At 38.7% G+C, this 23,827-nt stretch overlaps 1 protein-coding gene across 8 annotated transcripts in view; it reads right to left on the bottom strand.

The window, feature by feature from the left end:
• PDE10A (phosphodiesterase 10A) overlaps positions 1 to 23,827 on the bottom strand; it is a 398,987-nt gene that overhangs the window by 51,894 nt on the left and 323,266 nt on the right. For 7 of the 8 annotated variants that reach the window (XM_042479399.1, XM_042479409.1, XM_042479371.1 and 4 more), the window contains 6 exons: positions 22,223 to 22,272; positions 14,268 to 14,408; positions 13,027 to 13,182; positions 9,666 to 9,716; positions 7,738 to 7,814; positions 5,148 to 5,199 (listed from right to left, as the gene is read on the bottom strand). In XM_042479399.1, the coding sequence (XP_042335333.1) occupies positions 5,148 to 5,199; positions 7,738 to 7,814; positions 9,666 to 9,716; positions 13,027 to 13,182; positions 14,268 to 14,408; positions 22,223 to 22,272 (527 nt within the window). The remainder of the gene's footprint in view (positions 1 to 5,147; positions 5,200 to 7,737; positions 7,815 to 9,665; positions 9,717 to 13,026; positions 13,183 to 14,267; positions 14,409 to 22,222; positions 22,273 to 23,827) is intronic. The other variant, XM_042479390.1, reaches the window with a different exon arrangement.

Below are 23,827 nucleotides of genomic sequence, written 5' to 3'. Positions count from 1 at the left end.
TTACTGTCTTACATGTGTAGGACAATGAGTCTAAAGCAAAGATCCTTTGCTAACTGTGGAAAGCAATCCACTTGTCACAGCTCTAGTTTTCTGACTCATGTGGTCAGGCTCACAGATAATAGGGTTCTCCCTCTTCAGAAACATTATGCTCCATGCATAGAGGAATGATAAAAATGGATGTGGACAGAAAACAAGACAAGAGAGTTCCCTTTCTACCATGTTGATTCAGGATATGAAAATAACAATGGAATAGCCCTAGTCTGCCTTTCTGACCCTGACAGGAGGGTATCCTTCATTCTTGCTGTGGATTAACTGGATCCACATATTTCATTGATATGTTTTTCCTCTCTTGGAAAGAGCAATTTTAACTTAAGGAAGGTATATTTCGCTTCTGGAATATTTTAATATGCAGGAAACTGACAAGATATGGGTTACTCCTAAGGAGTCAAGAGATATAGGCCCGTTACAAACGGGCCTAAAAGTGCGCGCTCTGCGCGTGCTAGGTTTAGAAAGGGGCATCCTTTCCGGATGCCTCCAACCCTAGCACGCGCGGAGCACACACAAAATGGTGGTGGCCGTTCCACATGGCTGCCGCCATTATGACGTCACGACCGCGCCGCCACTATATGGGGCAGCGCGGACGTGATGTCGTCACACCGCACCAGGGCACATAGTGCGCCCCTTCCCCGGCCGCAAAAGGAGGTCCGAAATGGAGCTCCTTTTGTCGTTTGCGTTGCTGGGCACAGCCTTCAGACGGCTGCGCCCAGCAACGCAGAGGAGAAAGGGGCCAAGAGGCCCCTTTCTCCTCCTCCCCGCCACAGGGGGTGTCCTTGGGCTTGAAGCCCCAAAGACACCCCTTTCCAGGCTGCGGGGAAAGGGCCTTTTGCCGCTTCCCCGCAGCCTGGAAAGCAGCGGATCGGGGCCTCAGCGGCTGTCGCTCTGGCCGCTGAGGCCCTGATCCAGCTGGGAAAGGGGCGGGTGCAGGCCGCCACTTTTCGGCGGTCTGTAACGCGCCATAGTCAGGGACTTTAAGGTGACATTAGTGGACATAGCTGGAAGAGCTTCAGGGCTAAACATAACTCCTGTTTAAAAGTACTTATATCTGCTTTGTAGTTTAGCACTGGGGGGGGAAAGGGATTTTTTAACCATTCACATACACCACGTACAGGTCAGTATGCTTCCCCTAGCTTTTGTTAATTTTAATCGGTATCAACAGGAAGAGTTTTATAATAAAACAAGCCAAAATAATATTTTGTTCTAAAACTAGTAATGTTTAGAGAAACAGGTAGTCATGTTCTCATACAACATTTTAAAAAAACCTCTTGAGAGACGAGTAAAAACATTGCATTGAATCCAGCACATAAACTTCTGAGAGCTGATATTCAGGAGAGATTCACACTTAAGAAACTAAGCAGTAGATATTTATTTATTTATTTATTTATTTATTTTGCTGAACCTCCTTGCCTCCTGAGGGGTTTCCCATGCTATTCTAGAGCAGGAATAGGCCCAGTGTAATCTGCAGAGGACATGGAACCCTGAACGTCCTAAGGCCCTTTACCAGTCCCTGTAAAGCCCAATAATGCCACCCATATTTTAAAAAAATCAGTGTGATTTTAACGCCATACAGAAAGACCTCAAATATGTGAAAACATTTTTTAAAACCTCCATCTATTCCAACAAGTGCCACCCCCAAATTCTTGTTTTCCTCTGCATTCCCTGTCAAAATGGTGACAGGATGGTGAGCACCTTGAAAGTGTCTCTGTTCACAATCTAGATCCTCCAAAGGGTGGAGTAATTAATTAATTAATTTCACTTATGTCCTGCCATTCTCCCAAAAATGGGATCCAAGGTGGATAGGCCTCGGGGGCATATCTGCATGGGGGTCACTACCGGCTATTTGTCTGTATGAGAGAAACTAGAAACACCTTGTATTCTCAGCCATGCTTCCACTTTCCTCCTTTATGTCAGTGAAACCAGAAGGTGCTAGGTCCACCCCAATCCCCTCTAAACACACTTACTCTGTTCACATAGCATTGCATTTCATGCTCAGGTGAAATCTATCATCGCATTCAAGACAGTTTCACTGTTAAGTCCAGTTCTGAAACATGACCAAAATGCATCTACACAAGACTGAAATATGTCTACATAGATAGGCCTGGAAGTGGACCATCATCAACTGTGCCTTTGGACATTATCACACTGCAGAAAAAGAGGGAAGAAAAAGCCAAAATCCAGGGATAACTGCATACAGTTGGGCCCTTTCCTTATGCGGGGGATCCATTCCGGACCCCCCCCCCCATTTAAGGGGACGTCCACGTATGTTCTAGCCCCATTTAAATGAATGGGGTGTGTGCACCACAGGCACGCACGACATTACCCCTTCCAGGGGGGCGCTGCCCCTTTTCCCAGTCTGGCTTTCAGCATATGCTGAGAGCTGCATATGATGCGAGCACACTGTAATTGGGCATCAGGTTTTCAGACAACGTTGCACTCATTCAGTCATTATCCTGGGAAGAACCTAGAAATGGAAGGGAACAAACTATTCCTGGGATATCCCTTGAATAGCCTTCTCAATACCACAATTGAAGCGAGATTGCCAGGGTGTGAAAGCAAATCACATTTCAACTGTGGTACTGGTAAAGAAACCTGGTCATTTAAAGGGGCCACCCTGGTGGAGGAACTTGCACTCCCCCAGCTGCAAGCTGCAGCTGGGGATATTTACAATTTAAAGGGGCCACACCAGCCAGGGAACTTTAATTCTGAAGTGCAGTGGGCTGCTGCCAGGGATATTTACCATTTAAAGGGAAAGCAGAAGCAACCGAGGAAATTCAACATTTAAACGACACATGTACACAACAACCAATTTCCAAATAATATTGATTTATTGCTTGATATCTGAGAAAACCAATCATGGCATTCCTGCGTTTTTATGTAAAAGCGCAAAAGTGTGAAAATATTGAATGCTATAGCACTTTTGTTCCTGTTTCTTTTCACTAGCATGGTTATTGCTAAATAGGTCCTGGTGTGATAATGCCCCAAAGAGAAAGAGGTTTTCACAAAACCATAAGCCTAGCCTATGTTTAATGTGAGCCAAGCCCATAACAAAAATAAACAAGGTAAACTCTAAGTCACTTTTTTAAAAACCCCTCAAAGGACTGATGAATCAGAATTCTCTAATGGAATGCATTTCAACCTAATTTACACTGCAGCTATCCAGTGAAGGAACTTCATCCAGCTCTAGGTACAGGAAGCCATCAAAATAAATGCCATGTTTCAGTTACCAACAGCAAAGAAACAAACACTAAAAGCTGTCAAAATTATTTTGTGTATTAAGTGAAAATAATTGTTAAGAAAATTTTCTGGGGGTAAAATGGATAGTGAAGTTGTTATGAATGAATTAATCTAAAGAGTACATTGTGGCAGCTATACCACACACTAAACTGATCCAGCATTTTGCTGATCTGCCAAACCAGGATGTCTTATGCCTATTTCAGCAATGTGAACTAATCTTTACTAGCTATGGTGGCCAGACTATATTATTTTCCCTCTGCTATACCTGGATATCTTGACCTATGCCATGCCAGGACCTCACATGATCTGAGGTCCCTCACACAAGTTGGTGTTTTTTACATCAGATGGCTGGGCCATCTGAACCAAACACAATAGCTAGATCAGTGATGGCACAACTTTTAGGGACTGAGCGCCTAAACTAAAAGGCTTTCCGGCACCGGGTATTACCCAGTGCAGGGGGCAGAACTTCCTGGGGGCAGGACTTCTGGGGCATGAGTTCTTCTCCCCACCCTCCTTGGCCTTCAGCTGCCTCTCTGGAAACAGCTGAAGGCTCAGGGGGTGAATGGGGAAGAAGATGAATAGGCATGCACCTGTTCCTCCTCCTCCCTCTGCACCATTCCAGTCCTTCAGCTGTCTCTCTGCAGACAGCTGAAGGCTTCGGATGGTGTGCACTTGTTCCTCCTCTTCCCTGCCTTCCGTGTGCACTGAAAAATGGCTTTGTATGCCATCTCTGGCAAGCGTGCCATAGGTTCGCCACCACAGAGCTAAACATAACTTGATTTCCAAAAGTCAATTCGCTGTTGTGTGCCTTTAAGTAGTTTATGACTTAAGGTGACCATAAGGTGAACACATCACAGGGTTTACTTGGCAAAATGTGTTCAAAGTGGGTTTGCCTTTGCCTTCCTCTGAGTCTGAGTGACACTTGTCAGAGGTCACCCAGCCAGTTTCCATGACCATGTGGGGATTGAACCCTGTTCTCCAGAGTCATAGTCTAACATGCAAACCACTACAGCACCTGGGAAAAGATTCAAGGCTGCCAAAAGCCCCATGCTTTACATTGTCAAGGCTGTTGATGCAGGATGATGAGATAACAACTATAATCATCCCTGAGAATGGAAGTTCAAAGCTAATGAAAACAAACCTGATATGTGCAGATGAGATTACTGAAAAGAGAAAAAAAGTTCTGATTTCCACCCAAAGTGCCTTGAATAAATCCAAGCCTCCTTTCCAAGGTTAACATCAGCTTATAGGGGATATAATTAATGGGTAAAAAAAAAAAAACCTCCTGCAGTTTTTATCCTGATTACCATTTTAAAAGATTCATGCAGTCACAAGTTACATGTTTAGTGTTAGATGTTGTTTGGCCCTAAATAGTAGAAGCCTTAGATTTTATCGGGTTCATAGAAGAAGCAGATGACTAGCAGCACCTTTTACTCTAAATGAAATGTACAAATATTAACCCAAGAATATACTGAGTACAATACCATTTAAATGCTAAGTAATGTTATAACAATTGTCTTAGAATACCTAAGAACAGACATATACTGTAAAATTAGTTAAATTTAATGTTTACCATCTACCTACCCCACACAATATTTCATTCAGTTCTAAAGTCCACATTATTTTAAAACTCTCACCATGTAATACAAGTGGGGGAAAAATCAGTAGAAACCGAATTTATTTTTCAACCATAAATTTTATTCTTATTTTGGATAGATTTTTAAAATTAATTCTCTAAATTGACTCACACTACATATACACAGATTTGGACACGATATGTACATATGTCAAATATTTTTTTAAAAGTGCTGATAAGAATTTATATAATATTGAACTTTAAGAGAAATATACTTTACCATTATATGTTCAAGTAGAGAATCTATTGCAACTATGTTATCAAAATACGTTCTGCAGAAGAAGAAATAATGTTCACAAAAAGTTAGATTCAGTCATTAGCTGTGCTGGCATTTAATTAAAAATAAACACAGTGGTTTTTCCTCTACTGCCAGACTATATACATGCACAAAGACTAGACAGAACACTGGACTTGTCAGGAATAATATGCACCTCACCTCTTTGGGAACCTACACATTCACTAACACTCACTCATACACAGAGTGGGGGGGGGGGATATTTACCTTTTACATATGTATCCTATTATTCCCTCAAGAAGCTCAAAGCAGCATAATCCTTACAAAAATTATATGAAGTATGTTAAACTGAAAAGTAATGACTTGCCCAGTGGGCTTCTTGGGTGAACAGAGAACTCAGTCCAGGCCTCGGTTATCTCTACCCAAATTCTAGCTCTTGTACCACAGTGGAAAGGTCCCCTGAATTCTGTGCAGGTTCATAGGAGCTGTGTTAAGCATACAACCTTTTAGAAAGAGGATGATAGTCAAAACTCCAGCTACAATCTTCCTAAACATTAACACTTCTGGTAACCCATCTTCTTTGGACTTGCTAAAAAATGTCTATCAAAAAAATAAATTCTGATTTTTCCCCCATATTATTGTCATCATCGTCATCATAGTAAGCTCACCATCTTCCAAAGTCTGGGCCTCAGTGGTTTACAAAGGTTAAAAAATTCATATCATAAGAAAGTCAAAAATATAACTATTATATGCCTTCTCTTTTCTTTAATTAATACTATAATATCATCCATAATACTCTCCTCTCCAAGGAACAAAAGTACCCAGTTAGGGTTAATATTAAATCACACAGTTTTAATACATAACATTTAAAAAATGTTGATAGTGTTTCTTTACGCAACTAATCAAAAAGGCTTGAATGTCTTGGAAGTCCAGCATTGTATTTTCCCTCAAATAATTCCAAATCATAGTAAGACTGTGTTCCTGTGTTCTTTCTTTCCTTCAGTCATTTGGAGTTTATTAATTACTTTTTCAATCAGAGCTAATTTCCTTCCATCATTTGGAACTTATTAATATTTTTTTCAATCAGAGCTAATTGCCACATCTTGTTATACCAGGCTGTAACTTAATATGAAACTAATGAATTATTACACAAGAACCATAACATAGACCCAAAACAGACAGGCCAAATGACGTGGTTTCCAGCTGCATTTGGGGAGTAGCATTTAGATGGCGCATGCCCTGAATGCAGCTGGAAATTACATCTATGCCATATCTTCCCAAAAGAACCAGGTCAAAAAGGAGCAGAAAAATCTGCTCCCTTTTGACAGTCCAGTTCAGGACCGTGGCGGTGCCCCAGATCGGGGCCAGGCACATGCGGTCACCATGGGCTCAGTGTGAATGCCACTACTGCAGTCACATCGTAGTCCTTTTCGCCTGTCTGTTTCAGGCCGTAAGCAACCTTTATTTCAGTTTTTCTTTTGGCCTATTCTGAAGGTTCTTCATCCCCAACATTTGCAGTGGCAGAAGGATATTGCCAGCAGGCTTTTAAGCCTAGTCCTATGTGCACCCTAGCAAACATTCTGTTAGTCAGGTGTAGCAAGTTGTGTCTGGAAAAACAAGCTGTCCTCTCTTCTGCAAACTACAACAGCTATCTATCTGTGTTTAAGATGTGGTACCTTTACAAGGGCACTCAAAGTTATTGAAAGATATACAGTATGCCAAATTTATTAGCAAAAACATATTTTAAACATACCATATTTTCAAGATTCACAAGCTTTCAGGTTATGGTGCTTCCAAGAGACAACTATTTTTCCATGAATTTATTTTGTGTTGCATCCAGCCCCACAAGGAAAAATATAAAAGAACTATCTTCTTTGCATGAAGATTCTTTCCTTTTTACACTCATTCCTAAAACTTATAGTGAATATGCTATTGATAATCCATACTGTGCATTTGATTTTTTATAAGAGTAACATAAAGTCAAAGATATTTTTAATTAAGTAAAGGAAGTACTTTTATAAAGTAAAAGTTGATTTCTGATTTGGATGTTAGGTTTAGAACTTCTTACTTTTTACTAAGCCTTTTGTAGGTAGATAGATATATTAATTTTACTGTACTGGAATTGAGAAAAATAAGTAATCAAGATTCTAATAATTTTTATTTAATCTTTCTGTATTGTTGATAAATATAGATAAACATGGTTAGCAACAGGCACAATATTTGCTCACTACATTAAAAGTGTTGCCTCTAGATTTAGTCATACCTACTGAAATGAGAGAGCCACATTACTAGTTTGAGTTCAATGCATGTAAGTAAGAATAAATCTGGATTCAGCCCAATGAATTGGTACCTATTGAAAATATCTGATAATGATCTTTTTAAATTTTCTTTAGCATATGTATAATTTATGCCTCTGATAGTCTTTTGCTTTTCATCTTAAACAGAAATAAATAATGGAAAGATTTAGACTGATTCCCAGAGGGATGAGTAAACACAGAGAAATAAAAATGTATCCATTACCCAGAAAAAATGTAAACAATGCTGCTATTGTGATTATGTTTCATTTGTAACTTACTTTGATACATCAAGCAGGAAGTCATTCAGTTCCGTCTGTTTGGCAAGGCCCCTGGACACCTGATTGGATTGGATAAACTATAGCTTACTTAAGCAGAAGATTAGAATTAGAGTGAATCTGTGGAACATACATCCTACCTGTTTACTAAGGAGGACTAATTGAAATATATTGGTAATATGTGAACATATAAGCAGAAGAAGTCAGATATATCAAACTTTAATTTGAGGTCATTTATTGTGTAAATACAGATATACTAACTGTGGTCCAAAACAATGACCTACTGCAGAAATAATCCAGTTTGAGACCACTTTAACTGCCCTGGCCCAATACTGGGGAATTCTGGGAACTGTAGTTTTGTGAGACATTTAGCCTTCTCTGTCAGAAAGCTCTGGTGCCAGAATAAATTACATTTCCCTAGATTCCCCAGCACTAAGCCAGGGCAGTTAAAGTAGTCTCAAAATGGATTATTTCTGCAGTGTTTTGAATCTCTGATAATTATTTCTATCATCTTTGAAAAACAGAACGTTTTTCTGTTGGGATTACTGTCTGTCCCTTCCTTTGAATATAATCACTGAATACAAAAACCTAGGATACTACCTATCCTTCTATCCTTCTATCCAGTTCACTAAGCCTATTGAGAAAGTTCAAGTGTCCACTTTTCTAATTAACATAGATAACCTTTTCTCCATCTTGTAGCAGTAACCTATAAGACAGCCAATAACAGATCAGCAAGCTGTATTATCCTCTACCACTTCCTTTGCCCCAAAAGGAAAAGAGATTCCACCTAAAGACTAGGAGGAACTTCCTGACAGTAAGAGCTGATTGACAGCGGAAGATGCTGCCTCAGTGTCCTTCTTTTTTTAAGGGGGGGGGGGTTAAACAGAAGTTGGTTGGCCATCTGTCAGGAGTGCTTTATTGTATATTCCTGTATAGCAGGGGGTTGGACAGGATGGCTGTTGTGGTCTCTCCCAACTCTATAATTCTATGATTCTATGAAAAGTTCTTTTCAGAGTACAGAAAATGAAAAAGGGCTGCATTTTGCCAAGTTTAATTATTGGTGTAAATATTTAGGGGGGGGGGGGACTGAATTAATGCTGTTTATAAAGGCTTAAATCCAAATGTTAGTTCCAACTAGCGTAGACTTATAAAATGCTGACTTTCCAAGTTATGTATTTCTCAGTGTACTCCAGTTGAGACCAACCAAATACATTTAGCTCACATAATTTTGATAATCTGAAGTGGTCCATTTGGGATTTAAACCCTACTGATTTAAAATTGATTTACAGTTACAGCTAAAGGGACCAATGAAAATGTTCAAGCATATCAGACACTATAAATTATTTTTATATTAATTAATGAAACACTGGATCTAGAAAAAAATCCTAAAATGAACATTTTTTAAAAAAATACAGACTTGTCACAAAATCATATTTAAGTGGGCACAGTCCCTTTCAGATTAAGTAGGGCCAACTGAATCCATGGGAACTGAGTGTGTGAAGCTCATGATACTGATACAATCATGGCAGCAGGAAGGGTCACTGCAAGACCTCCGCATTGTCATCTAGGTTTGGTGAAAGAAAAAGGCTGAGCTCACTGGAGGATCTGAGGCCAAAGGCATGAACCCTATTATTAATCCCTCTTAGAGCTGAATCATTTGAACTTCTTTAAGTGTTGCCTTAGTGGATCTGGACTAGGTAGGACTAACAATAAGATTTAAGGTAATGATGTCTTTGGTACACCATTCGAAGTATGAAGGAATAATGTTTGGACTGGATTCAAGTTAAAAAAGAGTTGTTAATCAATCATTTTTGGAAACACACAGTAAAATCATTGCATTGTCCAAATTTTGACATTATTCAGATAATTTTAATGTCCTCCAAATTAGTTCACTGCTTTAAAAAAAATTAAAATTTAATCCAGAGACTTACCTCTACTTGATGTATTGCTACTGAAGCCCAGGCAAGATTTGCTGTTGCAACCTGAAACAAAGAAAACACATTCTGGCTTTTCAAATTCTCTCGGAAAGAACAGGTTCAGCCTTTTTGAGGTTAATAGCAACTTCGGATCAATTTGTTTTAAAGTACATAAGTAATGAGTGAAGAACATTTACCCCATAAAAATCTTTCTTCACTCCGGTTCATGCATGCATAAAGATTGGCATTTAAATATAACATTAACTACATTGTTAACATGGTTCTGTTAACAGAAAGCAAGATGATAATATTTATCTATTTGATGTATATTCTGTCCTTCTTGAAATACTTTAAATTACAATTACAATATAATAAACATAAGCATTGAAATAAGAACATTAAAATACCACAATATAAAAGAACAGTATAAAAGTAGCAGCAAAACTGAAACAAACCATCAATGAAATAGTTTTTTGTGGGTTTTTCGGGCTATGTGGCCATGTTCTAGAAGAGTTTATTCCTGATGTTTTGCCAGCATCTGTGGCTGGCATCTTCAGAGAAAGATGTTTTTATTTCTGAAAATGTCAGCCACAGATGCTGGCGAAACGTCAGGCAGAAACTCTTTTAGAACATGGCCACATAGCCCAAAAAACCCACAAAAAAGCTATGGATGCTGGCCATGAAAGCCTTCGACTTCACATCAATGAAATGTTCATATGACAGCTGTGATACTGAAGGTTAATTGAAGGAATATGTCCAGGGAATGTGAATAAAATGATGAAAGGTCTATAAAAACGTCTTATGAGAAACAACTCATAAGGTTTGAATATGATTAGCCAAGAGAAGAATGAAAAATGATATCACAGTGATATTTGAAGGGCTGTCCCATGGTAGATTGAGGAAATCTGTTCTCTGTTGCTCCAGAGTGTAGGACCTGAACCAATAAATCCAAATTATAAGAGATTTTGACTAAACACTAGGAAGAATGTCTTGATGGTAAGGGCTATTTGCTAATTGATACTCTTTTGCTGGAGGTTTTGGTGAGTAAGTTGGACGGCCATCTGTCAGGGCTGTATAACTGGATTTCCTTAGAAAAGTTAGAGCTACAACATGTCTGCCTGATCCTTGTTCTTCATGGGTCATTAAAAGGGCTATAGGGGGACTGGACAAGTGGGTGAATGCAGTAGTCAGTGCCTTCTTACAACAAGGTGGGGTCCCAAGAAGCAGTAATAAAGCATCTATTGAAAAAAGCATACCCTGAATTCCTCTATATCAGATAACTATCAGCCAGTAGCCAACATTCCATTTCTGGGCAAGGCAAAAGACTGTGAGATTGCCCTCCAGTGCCTGGGATTCCTCAATGAAACAGATTATCTATCTCCATTTCAATCTGGTTTCAGGCCTTGTTATGGGACAGAGACAGCTTTGGTCACTTTGGTGGATGACCTTTGCAGGGTCTAAATGGGGGAGATGTCCCTGTTGGTTCTGCTGCACCTCTCAGAGGCTTTCAACACCTTTGACCATGGTATCCCTATAGTGGAGTGCTGGTTACTGCTGCTGATGTTATTATTATTTCCTATATCAGCAGTGGGTGGACTATATGAGCTTTGGGGTACTTTCCAGTATTACAGTTCTGAGTCTATGTGTCACTTAAATTATCTCATAAAAACAGTTTAATTGCCTATAACTGTTGTTCTCTGAATGTAAAAAGCTAACCTATGTTTTTGGTGTGCGTCGCATTCCATTCTTTAACCACACAATCAAAAACATGTGGCTTTTGCATTATCATTATGTTCAGCTCCTGATACTTTGGTTATAAATGTGGAAGCGCAGGCATAACTGCACCTGCAGCAGGCAATGATATATTTGTCAAGATGACCACTTGAAGAACTACATTCACAGAGAAGCAATCAATATTTCTTTGTCATGATCTCTATATGAAGGTAGAGATTCATGTTGGCTAACCAGAGGTGGGACAAAGGGCTACAAATAAAGAAAGAACAAAGTGAGCTCTCCAAAGAAAATGTCAGTCCAGACACAGACATAGCTGATAGCGGTATATGAATGTTTCAGACATAGCTGCTCAGCCATGGTCAAGACAAAGGTGGGATGGAATCTGTAACCCTTGCCCTACCCACTCCCACAGATATTATTATTCCTAAACTGTCAGAAATGTTTCCAAAAGAAGCTCTGCCTACATTCAGCATCTATACATAAGAACTATAAAGAAGGAGCAAATATACTTCTAGATAATTTTAATTAACTTGTAATACAAATAATTTATATATTCTCCTTTATATGATTTGCTTTTATTATACCTTTTAAGGAATCCTACTCTTTTACAGGTGCCTAACAATAAAATGCATGTATAAAAATGTTATCGATCAACTTATACATCTCACCACAGATGGAACTGAAACTGCTACATGTTCTATCTATGGGATCTGGAACGAATCCCCCGTATATGGGAAGGACAGACTTTTGCATGCAAATACATGTAACAAAATCACTTATCCATTTTCTAAAAAATAAGTAAATAAAAGAAAGCCTGGGTAGGTTCTGATTCTGCGAGGAAGAGGGGTAAGAGCAGGGCACGTGTAAACTTTTCCTTGCTAGCCATTTTTTGCACAACATCAACCTCCCCCCCCCCATACTTTCCCCTCTGTTGGCCTGTGGTTCAAACAAAAAGGGCACCCCGGCATGAAATGGTGTGAGGAGGCATTTTCTTGCACTGGACCATAGGCCACTGATGTTTACATTGTTAAATATACATCTGAAATTCCATGTCAAGGGAGAGGCATTTGAGAGAAACATAAAAACAGCAGATGTGAACATTACTTCTCACTCCTCTGATCAAAATTATAAATAATAAATAAAACTTTATTTGTATACCGCCCTTCTGAAAATCAGGGCGGTGAACAGCATGTGATAACAGTACAATTAATTAAAAAAAAACCATACAAAATACATTAAAACAGTTCAATAAAAATAATAAAATTATCATGCCGGCATACAATGCTGACGCGGGGGGGGGGGGAATTACTGGTCAGGGGTAGGCTTGTTCGAATAGATGGGTTTTTAGCCCCTTCCTAAATTGGGCTAGGGAGGTGGCTGAGCGGAGCTCGAAGGGCAGCGCGTTCCAGAGGTTTGGGGCTAAGATGGAGAAAGCCCTCCTAGAGGTGGAATTATATTTACAGCTATGAATGTCTGCTTTTCCCTTTTTCAAAAGCTGGGCTATATTTTAAACATTTTATTTATATAATAGTGTTATAACAGTGTTATAATTGTAAAGCAAATCTGAGCCACAATCATAAAAGCAGCTTCACAACCTCCTAAAAGGAAACTGTAAATTATCACTGTTCCATTTAGGCCTTACCTCTTGGTGAGTAAGATGGAAGGTGTCATTGCCCCAGTGTCGGTAAAGCTCCAGAATCCCAATCAGGTCACCAAGTGCAGTAACAATTGGCAAACAAAGCACAGACTTGATACGAGTCCCTGATTCTAGTCCAGTACCTTTGGGAAAGCGCTCGTCCTAGAAAGACAGGTATATTTTTATATTGGTGGTATAACATTTGTTTTACTTAGCATTACCACTTGTTTCCATTTTCTTCATTTTGCCTGCACAAGATACTATTATAGAATCTGTCCTTAGTTATCAAAATATTAGTGCTCTATTTAAGAAGTTTACAAAAAGGAATGTAAGTGCACCAAATGCTGAAATGTTGCAGAAATTATTATTCTTTTAATCTTAATTATCTAAATGGGATCTGAGTTTTTTAGGTTAAGCTGATTAAAGAGACATTCAAGGAGTTCCTCATTATAATCCAAAGCCATCCTCTTCCTCGGTTTTTAATGTTTAACTCTGAGGAAACAGAAATGTTTTGAATTGGTCTGTTATTTCCTACTACAGCCAGAAATGTAGGAACAGAGAGGAAAATGAAAAAAAAATCAGGAAAAATCTTTTGTCCCATTTTCCCCCAAAAGCATTTTTCTCAATTAAAAACTTTGGGGGGGGGGGGGGGGGGGGTGGTGGAGGAGGATTGTAGAATTTTATTTTATTTTTTTTAGAATAATGAATAAAATGTTTAATACAATACAATGACATATTTAATACCCCTGAATAATTTCTAAAAACTACAAGAGGAAGACTTTTATGTAAGTCACTGTACAGTATCAGATCATTGCAAGCTCCCAACTTGAATCCTTTTCTCAGTTCTTTTTAACCCACACACAGACTGATTTCAATAGGATGCCAGAACTGACTATGCTAGCTCTGTGTGACATGTGGGCCTAAAACTGCTGTCTTTCTCGGTAATAAAATAGCTTTGGATCCAGTAGATTTAAGTAGATGCCCTCTAAGACTTTGCATTAGAGACAGTTAAAACACCACTGGTAGAAAATCTCTGGTGCCTAGAACTTCCTGCTGGCATGCTCAGAGCCTCTATAGCTAATGTGCTAGCCTCGTCCCACCCACTCTGATGGCTTAACTCCCTTTTGCAAATGAAGAGTCACTTAAACTTCAGTTTCCAGTCACACACTCATGCCTTTCAGTACACAGATCTTTGAGATTACTTTGTCAAGCACACCATTATTTTAAAACAAGACAGAAAAACCTACCCCTAAAATATCATCTACTAATAATGTCTTCCTAGACTTAGCTACATGAGCAGATATTGTAGTGCCAAGCTTAATGGGTCCTGCAGGAACAAGCTGTGGTTGTCCATCCTTCATTCCCGATGGTGTGAACACACAAAGACTCTGAGAAGAAGAACAACAAAGAATCTGTAGTTAAAATGTCTGGCTGCTTCCCCATCATTAAATCATATTTGTTTTATCGGGGGGGGGGGGGGGGGGGGAATCGGATTAGTATTTGAGAGACATTCACTTTTACTTTTTGAAATAATGATTTACAAGGTGGTTAGTTGTGATTTTTGTTTGTTTTTTATCAGTTCACTATTTGCTCCTTGTGAAGCTTTTCAGAATTAGACAATTTGGCAGATAATTCCATGCTCATAATTAAAACAGCTGAGTTTCTTTAATCATCCAATCTGGTGGCCAGGCTGTAAATGGACCAGATCACCTGCATGGGGCCCATTCACAAACATTTCTGTGCTGAGGTCCCAATATACAATCAATAGTTTACATATGGTGACAGTCAGTGTGCAAGTCTAAAACTCACATCCACATTCCATTATGTACACAATTAGTTTGCTTATACAATGCTAGAAATATTTCACTATATTTAACTTAGAGAACATGCTTTATAATGTTGACTTGGAGTTTGTCTGCAATGGCGAAATAAAGCAACTTCAAACTGACTTGATAACATATGATGCCAAACTGTATGAAAATCAACATGAAGCCATACTCTGGGGCTAAAAACCAGAGCAAAAAGAAGCTTTGATACTCCACTTTAATGCAGAAAATAAGCATTATCACACTGGCATATAAACAACATGGAGTGAGTGTGAGAATGCTGGAAAGCCAAGGTAGTGTACAGAAATAGTTTGAAGCATGCACCCTGGGACTGATGAGATGAAGCCATTGGCACCACTGCTGGCCATACAGGGTGGTTTTTTTTAAGCATAAAGGCATACAAGTGGCTAGCTGCACCATCAACCCATTGCACACACTGTCACACACCCCATGATGTGAAAGTATGTCAAACACATCAAGTTGCCAATAATGCAATGGATTTAATTAAAACATACAAAAAGCAGAAAGTCCAACAGGGGGACATGGGGGGAAGGGGGTATGTATGGGGACACCCATGATTGTGCTTTGCCAATGTGTCACTGGGTGCACTGATGCACTGTAGGGCCACTCTACCACTCGTGAGACTGTGTGGATGGTCATTTGGGACATCCAGTGGGATGGCAGCTGGGTGGGGGATAATTCCGGTCTTGAGTGGTGTGTCCCTGCAATGGTGTGCATGCTTGGGGGGGGGGGGACAACAAGAGGCACAGCTTGATGTGGATGTGGACAGCAGGGTTTCAAAATAGTTTGGGAAAATCCAGGATCAGCCCAGTTTTTCCTCTCCATCTGCTCAGCCCCTTAGTGATACTTATTGTTCTGCAAAATAGGTAAACTTTGAATCTGAATGCATGTTAAATACTAGCAGCCAGCTACTGGACTACAGTCTGCTTCATTAAATGCATGAAGTACAGTGTGCCCTTGTTTTATGCGGGAGATCAGTTTCAGCTCCCCCCCCCCCCCGGCTTAAACTAAAAAGTGCATAGGCTCAGGGGGCTCATGATTGTGGTGGCGCATGCGCGCGCCACAAGTGCATGCACCATCATTTCTTCTGGTGCATGGCGCTGAAAGAAGCAGCACTGCTTTCAGCATATGCTGAAAGCAGCGTATAAAACGCCCACATATGATGCAGGTGCACTGTATTATCTTCAGTTGAAAGTTTCTACAAACACAAGGAGAATTCTAAACAGCAAGGTCAGAGTAAAATGAAATACAGTAATGTACAAACAATGGTAATACTGGACCTTATCACACAGGAGGGAAGCGCCCAAATCCCATGGATAAATAGGGTTTAAACCCATGAATATCACGTGAAAGCAGGATTGTTTTCAGACAACGTCAGGGTAATTGAGCATTAATGTGACATTAACTCATGCAGAAAGCTGCAAAAAACTCATGCAGAAAGCTGCTTTTGCGGGATAATCCCAGGATCTAAACCCCATTTATCCATGGGATTTGGGCATTTGCCTCCCGTGTGATAAGGTCCACTGTTAACAGTAGCCATTCACAGACCAGTTGCTGGTAGTAATACAGACATCCTGGTATTGGTGGGCTGTATTAATATATATATATAAAAAGATGACAACATTAAGGACACATGGAATGAAGAGCCATATGAAGGTGAACCTCAAATTTTAAAAAGAGAAGAACAAATGATATACAGATATGGAAAACAAAGCAATGGCCAACAGATTGGAAGCAATCAATCTACATCCCCATCCACAAAAAAGGAAACATAAGAGACTGCAGAAACTATAGGACCATAGCACTCATCTCCCACACAAGCAAATCATGCTAAAATTCTGCAACATTGGCTCCAACCATACATGGAAAGAGATATCCCAGAGGTCCAAGCAGGATTCAGAAAAGGAAAAGGTACTAGGGATCACATCACAAACAAATGATGGCTACTGGAGCAGACCAAGGAATTTCAAAAGAAAATCATCATGTGCTTTATAGACTATAGCAAAGCCTTTGATTGCATAGATCATGAAAGGCTATGGAAAACCCTTAAAGACATGGGAGTGTCAACACATCTGATAAGTCTTGATGAGGAATCTGTACTCAGGACAAGAGGCTACCATCAGAACAGAACACGGAGAAACAGAATGGCTCCTAATTGTCAAAGGGGACAGACAAGGCTGCATCTTATCACTCTACCTTTCAACTTATATGCAGAACATATCATAAGGAAAGAAGGCTTGGGCACAGAAGGAGGAAGGAATATAGGAGGAAGGAATATCAACAATCTGAGATATGCTGATGACAACATAATACTAGCAGAAAACCTCACAGACCTGAATCAACTACTAAGGAAGATCAAAGAAGAAAGCACAAAGTCAGAGGTGCTGTTGAATACAGTATAAAGAAAGCAAAAATAATGGCCATGGAGAACTTACATAAATTCAAACTAGACATAAATCCAAAGTAGTACAGTGGAACCTCGCCATACGCGGGGGATCCGTTCTGGATCCCGCCGCATATGGCGATTTCCGCCTATGCTCGAGCCCCATTGTAAACAATGGGGCTCGTGCACGGCGGCACGGAGGTGCGCAGGGCGCAACAGGCGTGCGCGCCCATTCAACTGAATGGGATGCGCCGCCCCTTCTGCCCCACGCGTGCCCAGCGGCTTGAGCGCGTATGCTCAAAGCCGCGCAAAAAAAGACAGTGTATGCGGAGGCCCCACTGTAATAGTAACAGAGTTCTTATATCTGGGATCAAATATTGAGAGAAATGGGGACTGAAGCCAGGAAATCAAAAAGGGTAGGAACTGGAGCTATGAAAAAACTAAAAAAGATCCTAAAATTCAAAGCTGTACAATACAGTACGAATGTTAGAATCATACAAGCCACTGTATTGCCCATTACAATGTATGGCTGTGAGAGCTGGACAGTTAAAAAAGAAATTAGGAAGAAAATCAATTCATTTGATATGTGGTGCTGGAGAAAAGTGCTGAGGATCCCATGGATGACCAAAAAGACAAACAAATGGGTCCTAGAGCAGATCAAGCCAGAAATGTCCTTGGACACATCATGAGAAGACATGAATCATTGGAAAAAACAGTAATGCTAGGAAAGGTAGAGGAGAACAGAAAGAGAGGAAGGCCGCATGCAAGAGGGATGGACTCTTTTAAAGAGATCATGAGTATGAGTTTGCAGGAGTTGGCAAGAGCAGTAGAGGACAGGGGGTCTTGGAGATGTCTCATCAGCAGGGTCACCATCAGTCGAGATCAACATGAAGGCAGTTAACAACAGCAAATTAATATGTGTAGTATTTAAAAAGAAAACCAACCTTTGTCCATATACATGCTACAGGAGATGGAAGTGAACTTGGCTTCAACATCAAAGTAGCCTCCCTAACCCTGCCTCAGTTCTAGTATGAGTTTTCCCGATTTAAAAAAAAAAACCTGGACATTTTGAAAGTTTGCACATTTTTGTGGACCTCTGGTGGCTAAATAATGGTGTCACACTACGGAATTGGGAATTTTTCTTATCACTAATGGCTATATTTACTTTTTATGTAATTCAGATGTTTCATATTGCAATCTCTGGCTGAAGTTCCTCTGATATAGATAGCCTATTTAAAGGCAATTTTAAGGTGTTCAGAGGAGGTAAAGTCCTTCCCCACTGTGTGTTCATGTTTTTTTGTTTCAAGATCTGGAAAACAGTTACTGGTACATAAAATGTAGAAAACCATAAACAAATCAGCTGATTTTTCTAAACCACTACAGGTGCGTTTATAAAATAATATGGTGAGAATTTTAAAAACCCTAAAGATTCTCATCAATTGTAATAAACTAAACAATTTGAAATTTTACAATGAGTGCACAAATGTGTATTTTTATCTATGCAGAACAAATGCGGTATACAAATAAAAGTTTTATTACTTATTTATAATTATTTAAATTCAACAACTTAGATTGTTCCTATCTTGTTCAGACTAAACCCCATAGTAGGTTCACCACCCTACTGATGTAACTGATGTAGGAACCACACCAGCTGCTGCTGCTTCTCTGAATCTAATCCACGAGAAATAAAAATTCTATTATTTAATTAGATAAGAGATAATATTTATCCTTTTGATTTCACGAAATATTAATTAAGGTCACTAGATGGCACTGTTTATGAAGAAGAATTAAGTAAAAAATATTATTTTGAATTCTAGAACTACATATTACGTATTTAGGTTTGCAATTTTTTTATATAAAGAAAAGACTGCATGTCAGCAGAAAGATGTGCTTGTCCAAAATCATATACATATATATTCATAATCATTATTTTCAGGTAAATGTATCCCAGGAATTCAGCCAAGGTATAAGTTATCAACAAAGGTGCAATACATTAGTGAGAGAGCGGGTATTTACCTATGAGGTGTTTGAATATGAAACCATAGAAAACATAATATTAAAATCAGCCACCACAGGAGAAGACACCTGATGGAGTATTATTGCTGTTAACTGCCCTTGAGTTGGCCTTGATTCATAGAAACCTTGTATCTCCAAGCCTCTTTTTATCTTAAACTGCTCTGCTTATTTGTCTTTTTGGCCATCCATTGTATCCTCTGCACTCTTATCCAGCACCTCACCTCAAATAAGTTTATTTTCTTTCTCTCAGCTTTCTTAACTGTCCAGCTCTTATATTGGTACATGGTGATGGGAAACACCATGGCTTTGACAATTCTAACTTTAGTGCTCAATAATATATCTTTACTGTTTAGGATCTTCTCTAATTCCTACATGGCTGCCCTTCCTATTCCTAGTCTTCTTCTTATTTCTTGACTGCAATCCCCATTCCAATCAATGTTTCTTCCTAGGTATGAAAAGTCTTTACCTATTTTTCTTTCCCCATTATTTATGTAGATTCTCTGAGGTCATTATTTTTGTTTTCTTTATGTTCAGCAATAACTCTGCTTTTGCACTTTCTTCCTTGATCTTAAGGACTTGTTCCAAGTCTATGACATTTTCTGCTACTAGTATGGTGTCATCTGCATATCTTACACTGCTGATGTCCTTTCCTCCTATCTTCACTCTAACTTTCTCTGAATTCAAGCCTATTCTTTGTATGATGTTTTCTGTGCACAAGCTGAAGAAGTAGGATGATACAATGCATCCTTGCCTGACCTCTTTGCCAGTTGGGAATCTTTCTGTTTCTCCATATTCTGACCATAACCTCTTGTCTTAAGAACAGATTTCTCATCAGGACTACCAAATGTAGTGGCACTCCCATGTCTTTAAAAGCATCCCATAGTTTTTCATGATCTATTCAGTCAAAGGCTTTGCTACAGTTTATAAAGCACATACTAATTTTCTTCTGGAATTCCTTGGTGCACACCATGAGCCATTTAGGCCTAAATCCAATGTCATATTTCCCCCCCATCCATTCCTTCTTGCCTAAATCCCTGGTGTGATGTGTGTGTATCCCTGCCTCCCCAGAGCAGCTTTTTAAGGTGTACAAGGGGCTGTAGAGTAGAAAAGAGATTGTTCTAGTCTGCTGATAGAAACAGGTTTGCCAGAAGAATTTACTCTGTTGGATTAAGCCAGTGGGAAATACAGACAGGTCTGCCTAAATCCCCCTGTCCCCTAAAAATTAATGGAACATAGTTGTAATAGCAGAATTTTTACATCTACAAAAGAATATGATCTATCAAAAATGGAGCATACATCTAAACAGATTGTGTTACACTGATTGTTAATTTTCTTGAAAGAAAAACAGTATGCAGACAAAGGTAACACAGCTAATATTATGTGCTTGAAATGTTAAAATCTCTCATTTAAACACTTAGGAGCCCTTTGATAAGAAAATTAGGTTGTATTAATATTAAGCTATGGTTAAAAGTCAAGAATGATATAAATCTAGTGTGGGCAACTGTGGAAGACTAGGGGTTGCAATAATCGTCCAGAACACCTTGCAGGGCCACACCTGCTCCTGTACAATAAAAATAATTTTTTGCTCCCAAACATCCTTTATGGGATATAGGGGCATGGTCTGCTTTATTGCTTTTGTTTTGGCTTTGCTTTGTTTTTGTACTCTTAGGCCCCTAAAGGGAATTTTTAGCGTTTTGAGGCAATGGATTTTTTTGATAAATTTCACAAAATTTCATTTTGATTCCAGAGGGTCCAAGAAGGTTGCAAACATTTGGAAATGCCCTCTATATCCACGGGAGATCTTTTTGGGGAGTTTTGTAGCAAAACAAATTGTCAAAAAATATTTGACCTCTGTGGGCTACCAAAATGGTCCTGTGGCCCATGGGCTGAATTTTGCCTACACTTGGTATAGATAAATGATGTATTTACACAACAGAAGTGGAGGCATGAACAAGTGACTTCAACCGTATAATCCTAAGCATGTTTATAAAGAATTTTATCTTAATGAATTCAAGTGGAATATATTCTGTAGCAAGATTACTTCAGATTGCAATGTTGGGCCTAAATCCAGTCCTTAATCTCAACTAATGTGGACGCTGATTGAGTCAAAAGAATGTAGATTAAAAAGGACTTTAACTAGTTCCTATTGACTGGATTTACCCTAGTTGGGATTAGCATTTGAATTTAAGAATCAATAAACATCAAATATTTAAAGTATTATATTATATGATGCAATAATATAACATGACTAACATACCAGTCAGAATTGCCTAACCCTTCTTCATGATGTTGGGATACAATTAGACAAGCATAGTAATACAAGGAAGATGACATGGTGATCATCAAAAATTATAAAATATTTAAATGTTTAACATGTTGAAAGATTTATAGAAGTTAGGATTTCTTTCTTTTTTAAAAACAACAACAAAATTCTCATTGTTCCACACAATATTTCTCCATACTTTCAGATGTCACATTCCTCTCTTCTTGTTTTTTATTATAAATTACCTATCTTAGGGCTTATGCATATTAGCAAGGTTACTAGATGGAGCATTACCTATCACCCTGTAGACCGAACGTCTGTAGACATGGCTTGTATTTGGCAAACTCACTCATATACTCAGGTATGTGCTGCTTAATAGAGTCAACGTTTGGAAACAAGTTTCAACAACTTGGATAAATACACTGGCTTAAAACCACAGCTCTCAAAATCTAAAGATATATAAATTAATGCAGAGTACTTTTGAAATTCAATGCAAAAATACTGTAAATTCACCAAATTTGTAAATGCACCAAATCTAAACAATCTGTAAATGTATTAGCTGCATTTGCAGAAATGTATCTACATAACTTATAACCAATGTAAAGTAATCCTCCACTGAACTTAGTGAAATATAAAGGACATTTAAAGGGGACAAACTTCATATAATACATAGCTTTCAAAGTTTATACTTACATTATTGCAGTCAGCCAGGAAATACAGTGCAAATCCATCAGCATTTGTAGCTGCCAAAGCAACAATTTAAAAACAAAAAGCATTAAGAAGAACATTTTCTAAACTCTCTTGCTGGTATTTCAAGATTTCACAATCAGCATTAAATAATCATTTTTAACAAGCATCTGATATGTCCTATGAGAGCCAGAAATGTGAAGTGCTACAAAATAACAAAAATGCTCTACTAACGTATTACAAGAATTTATAGTGTCATTGGAATAAAAAAATGTATTAGTAATTATGTTAAAACATTTTGTTTGTCAGGTTCTAGAGGAAATATGAGCTAAATGTTGAAATCCGTGTCAGAGAGGCACATTTTTCCACAATGGCCTTACTTTCTTCGGAGATCAAGCGCTGGGGATGTTAGAGAGTGGAATATAGACATTTAAGATGTGGCCACAATCCAACAGTGCATCTTCTACTGGATTCCACTGTTTCTACAGAAATCATAACTTGACCTCCCCACTCCACACACAAAATGAGTCATGAACTGGAAAACCCTCTAGAGCAGGTGTCTCTGGAAACATGGAGAGCTAATCCTTGAAGGACAGAGAAAATAAAGTCCCAACTCCACCAGTATCAATTATCAAAGTACACTCTTGGATCTTGGCTGCGTATGCGAGCGTGCATGTATAATCTGGAGAAAACTGGGAAAATTTGGCAGAAGAGTGGAGAGAGCTAAGGATTACATTTTTAACACCTTCAATAGCCCCAGTGTAACCCATGACTCTATCATTACTTCCAAGTTTTATTTGCAAAACATAACTACAGCTGCCATGGAAGTGAAGGGAATTCCTTGAGCATCTGCATCATACAAGTAGTTTCTGATGTTAAATTCACTTAATTTACATCACCGACATATATGTATCTTATTCATTCATTTGTTCATTTATATTCAGACCCTTATAAAAGCTCAAGATAGCTAACCATTCGGCACAACAGCAAATAATTAAAATCACAACATTTCTAAAATACCCAAAATGAGAAATCCCAAAATTACACATCTAAAATTACAAATATCTAAATTTATACATCAGAAATACTTAGAAATACAAAAGAAATACAAACATCAGCAAAAAACAAACAAACAAACAAAACTCCTAACCCATGGAGCTACTCCAGGAGGATACCATGGCCAATAGAATAGTATCGAAAGCCACAAAGGGAATCAATAGGGCAGCACTATTCCCTTCAGTCTCCTACAGAAGACCATAAATTGGTGCAATAAAGGCCATGCTGTGCTGTATCCTGGATTAAAGCCAGGTTAATAATAAAACACACTGAAATGTGTGTAGATAATTTCATTTCATCCAGAACTGTCTGGAGCTGATTTTACATTGTCTTCTTAATTATCTGGCCAAAGAATTGGATATTTACAATCAGACAACAATAGTCTAATAGCTCTGGATCTAAAAAGAAAGCACCATTGCCGCCTTATACAACTCTTTGTATTCACCCAAGCAATCTGTATCAGCTACATTTGACACCAAGAAGGGCAAGGATGAATAAGGTGTGCATTATTATTATTATTATTATTATTATTATTATTATTATTATTATTATTAT

This window comes from Sceloporus undulatus, chromosome 1 (assembly GCF_019175285.1).
Source record: "Sceloporus undulatus isolate JIND9_A2432 ecotype Alabama chromosome 1, SceUnd_v1.1, whole genome shotgun sequence".
NCBI lineage: Eukaryota > Metazoa > Chordata > Lepidosauria > Squamata > Phrynosomatidae > Sceloporus > Sceloporus undulatus.
The sequence above is the reverse complement of the archived record's forward strand: the minus strand, read 5'-3'. Positions and strand labels throughout refer to the sequence as shown.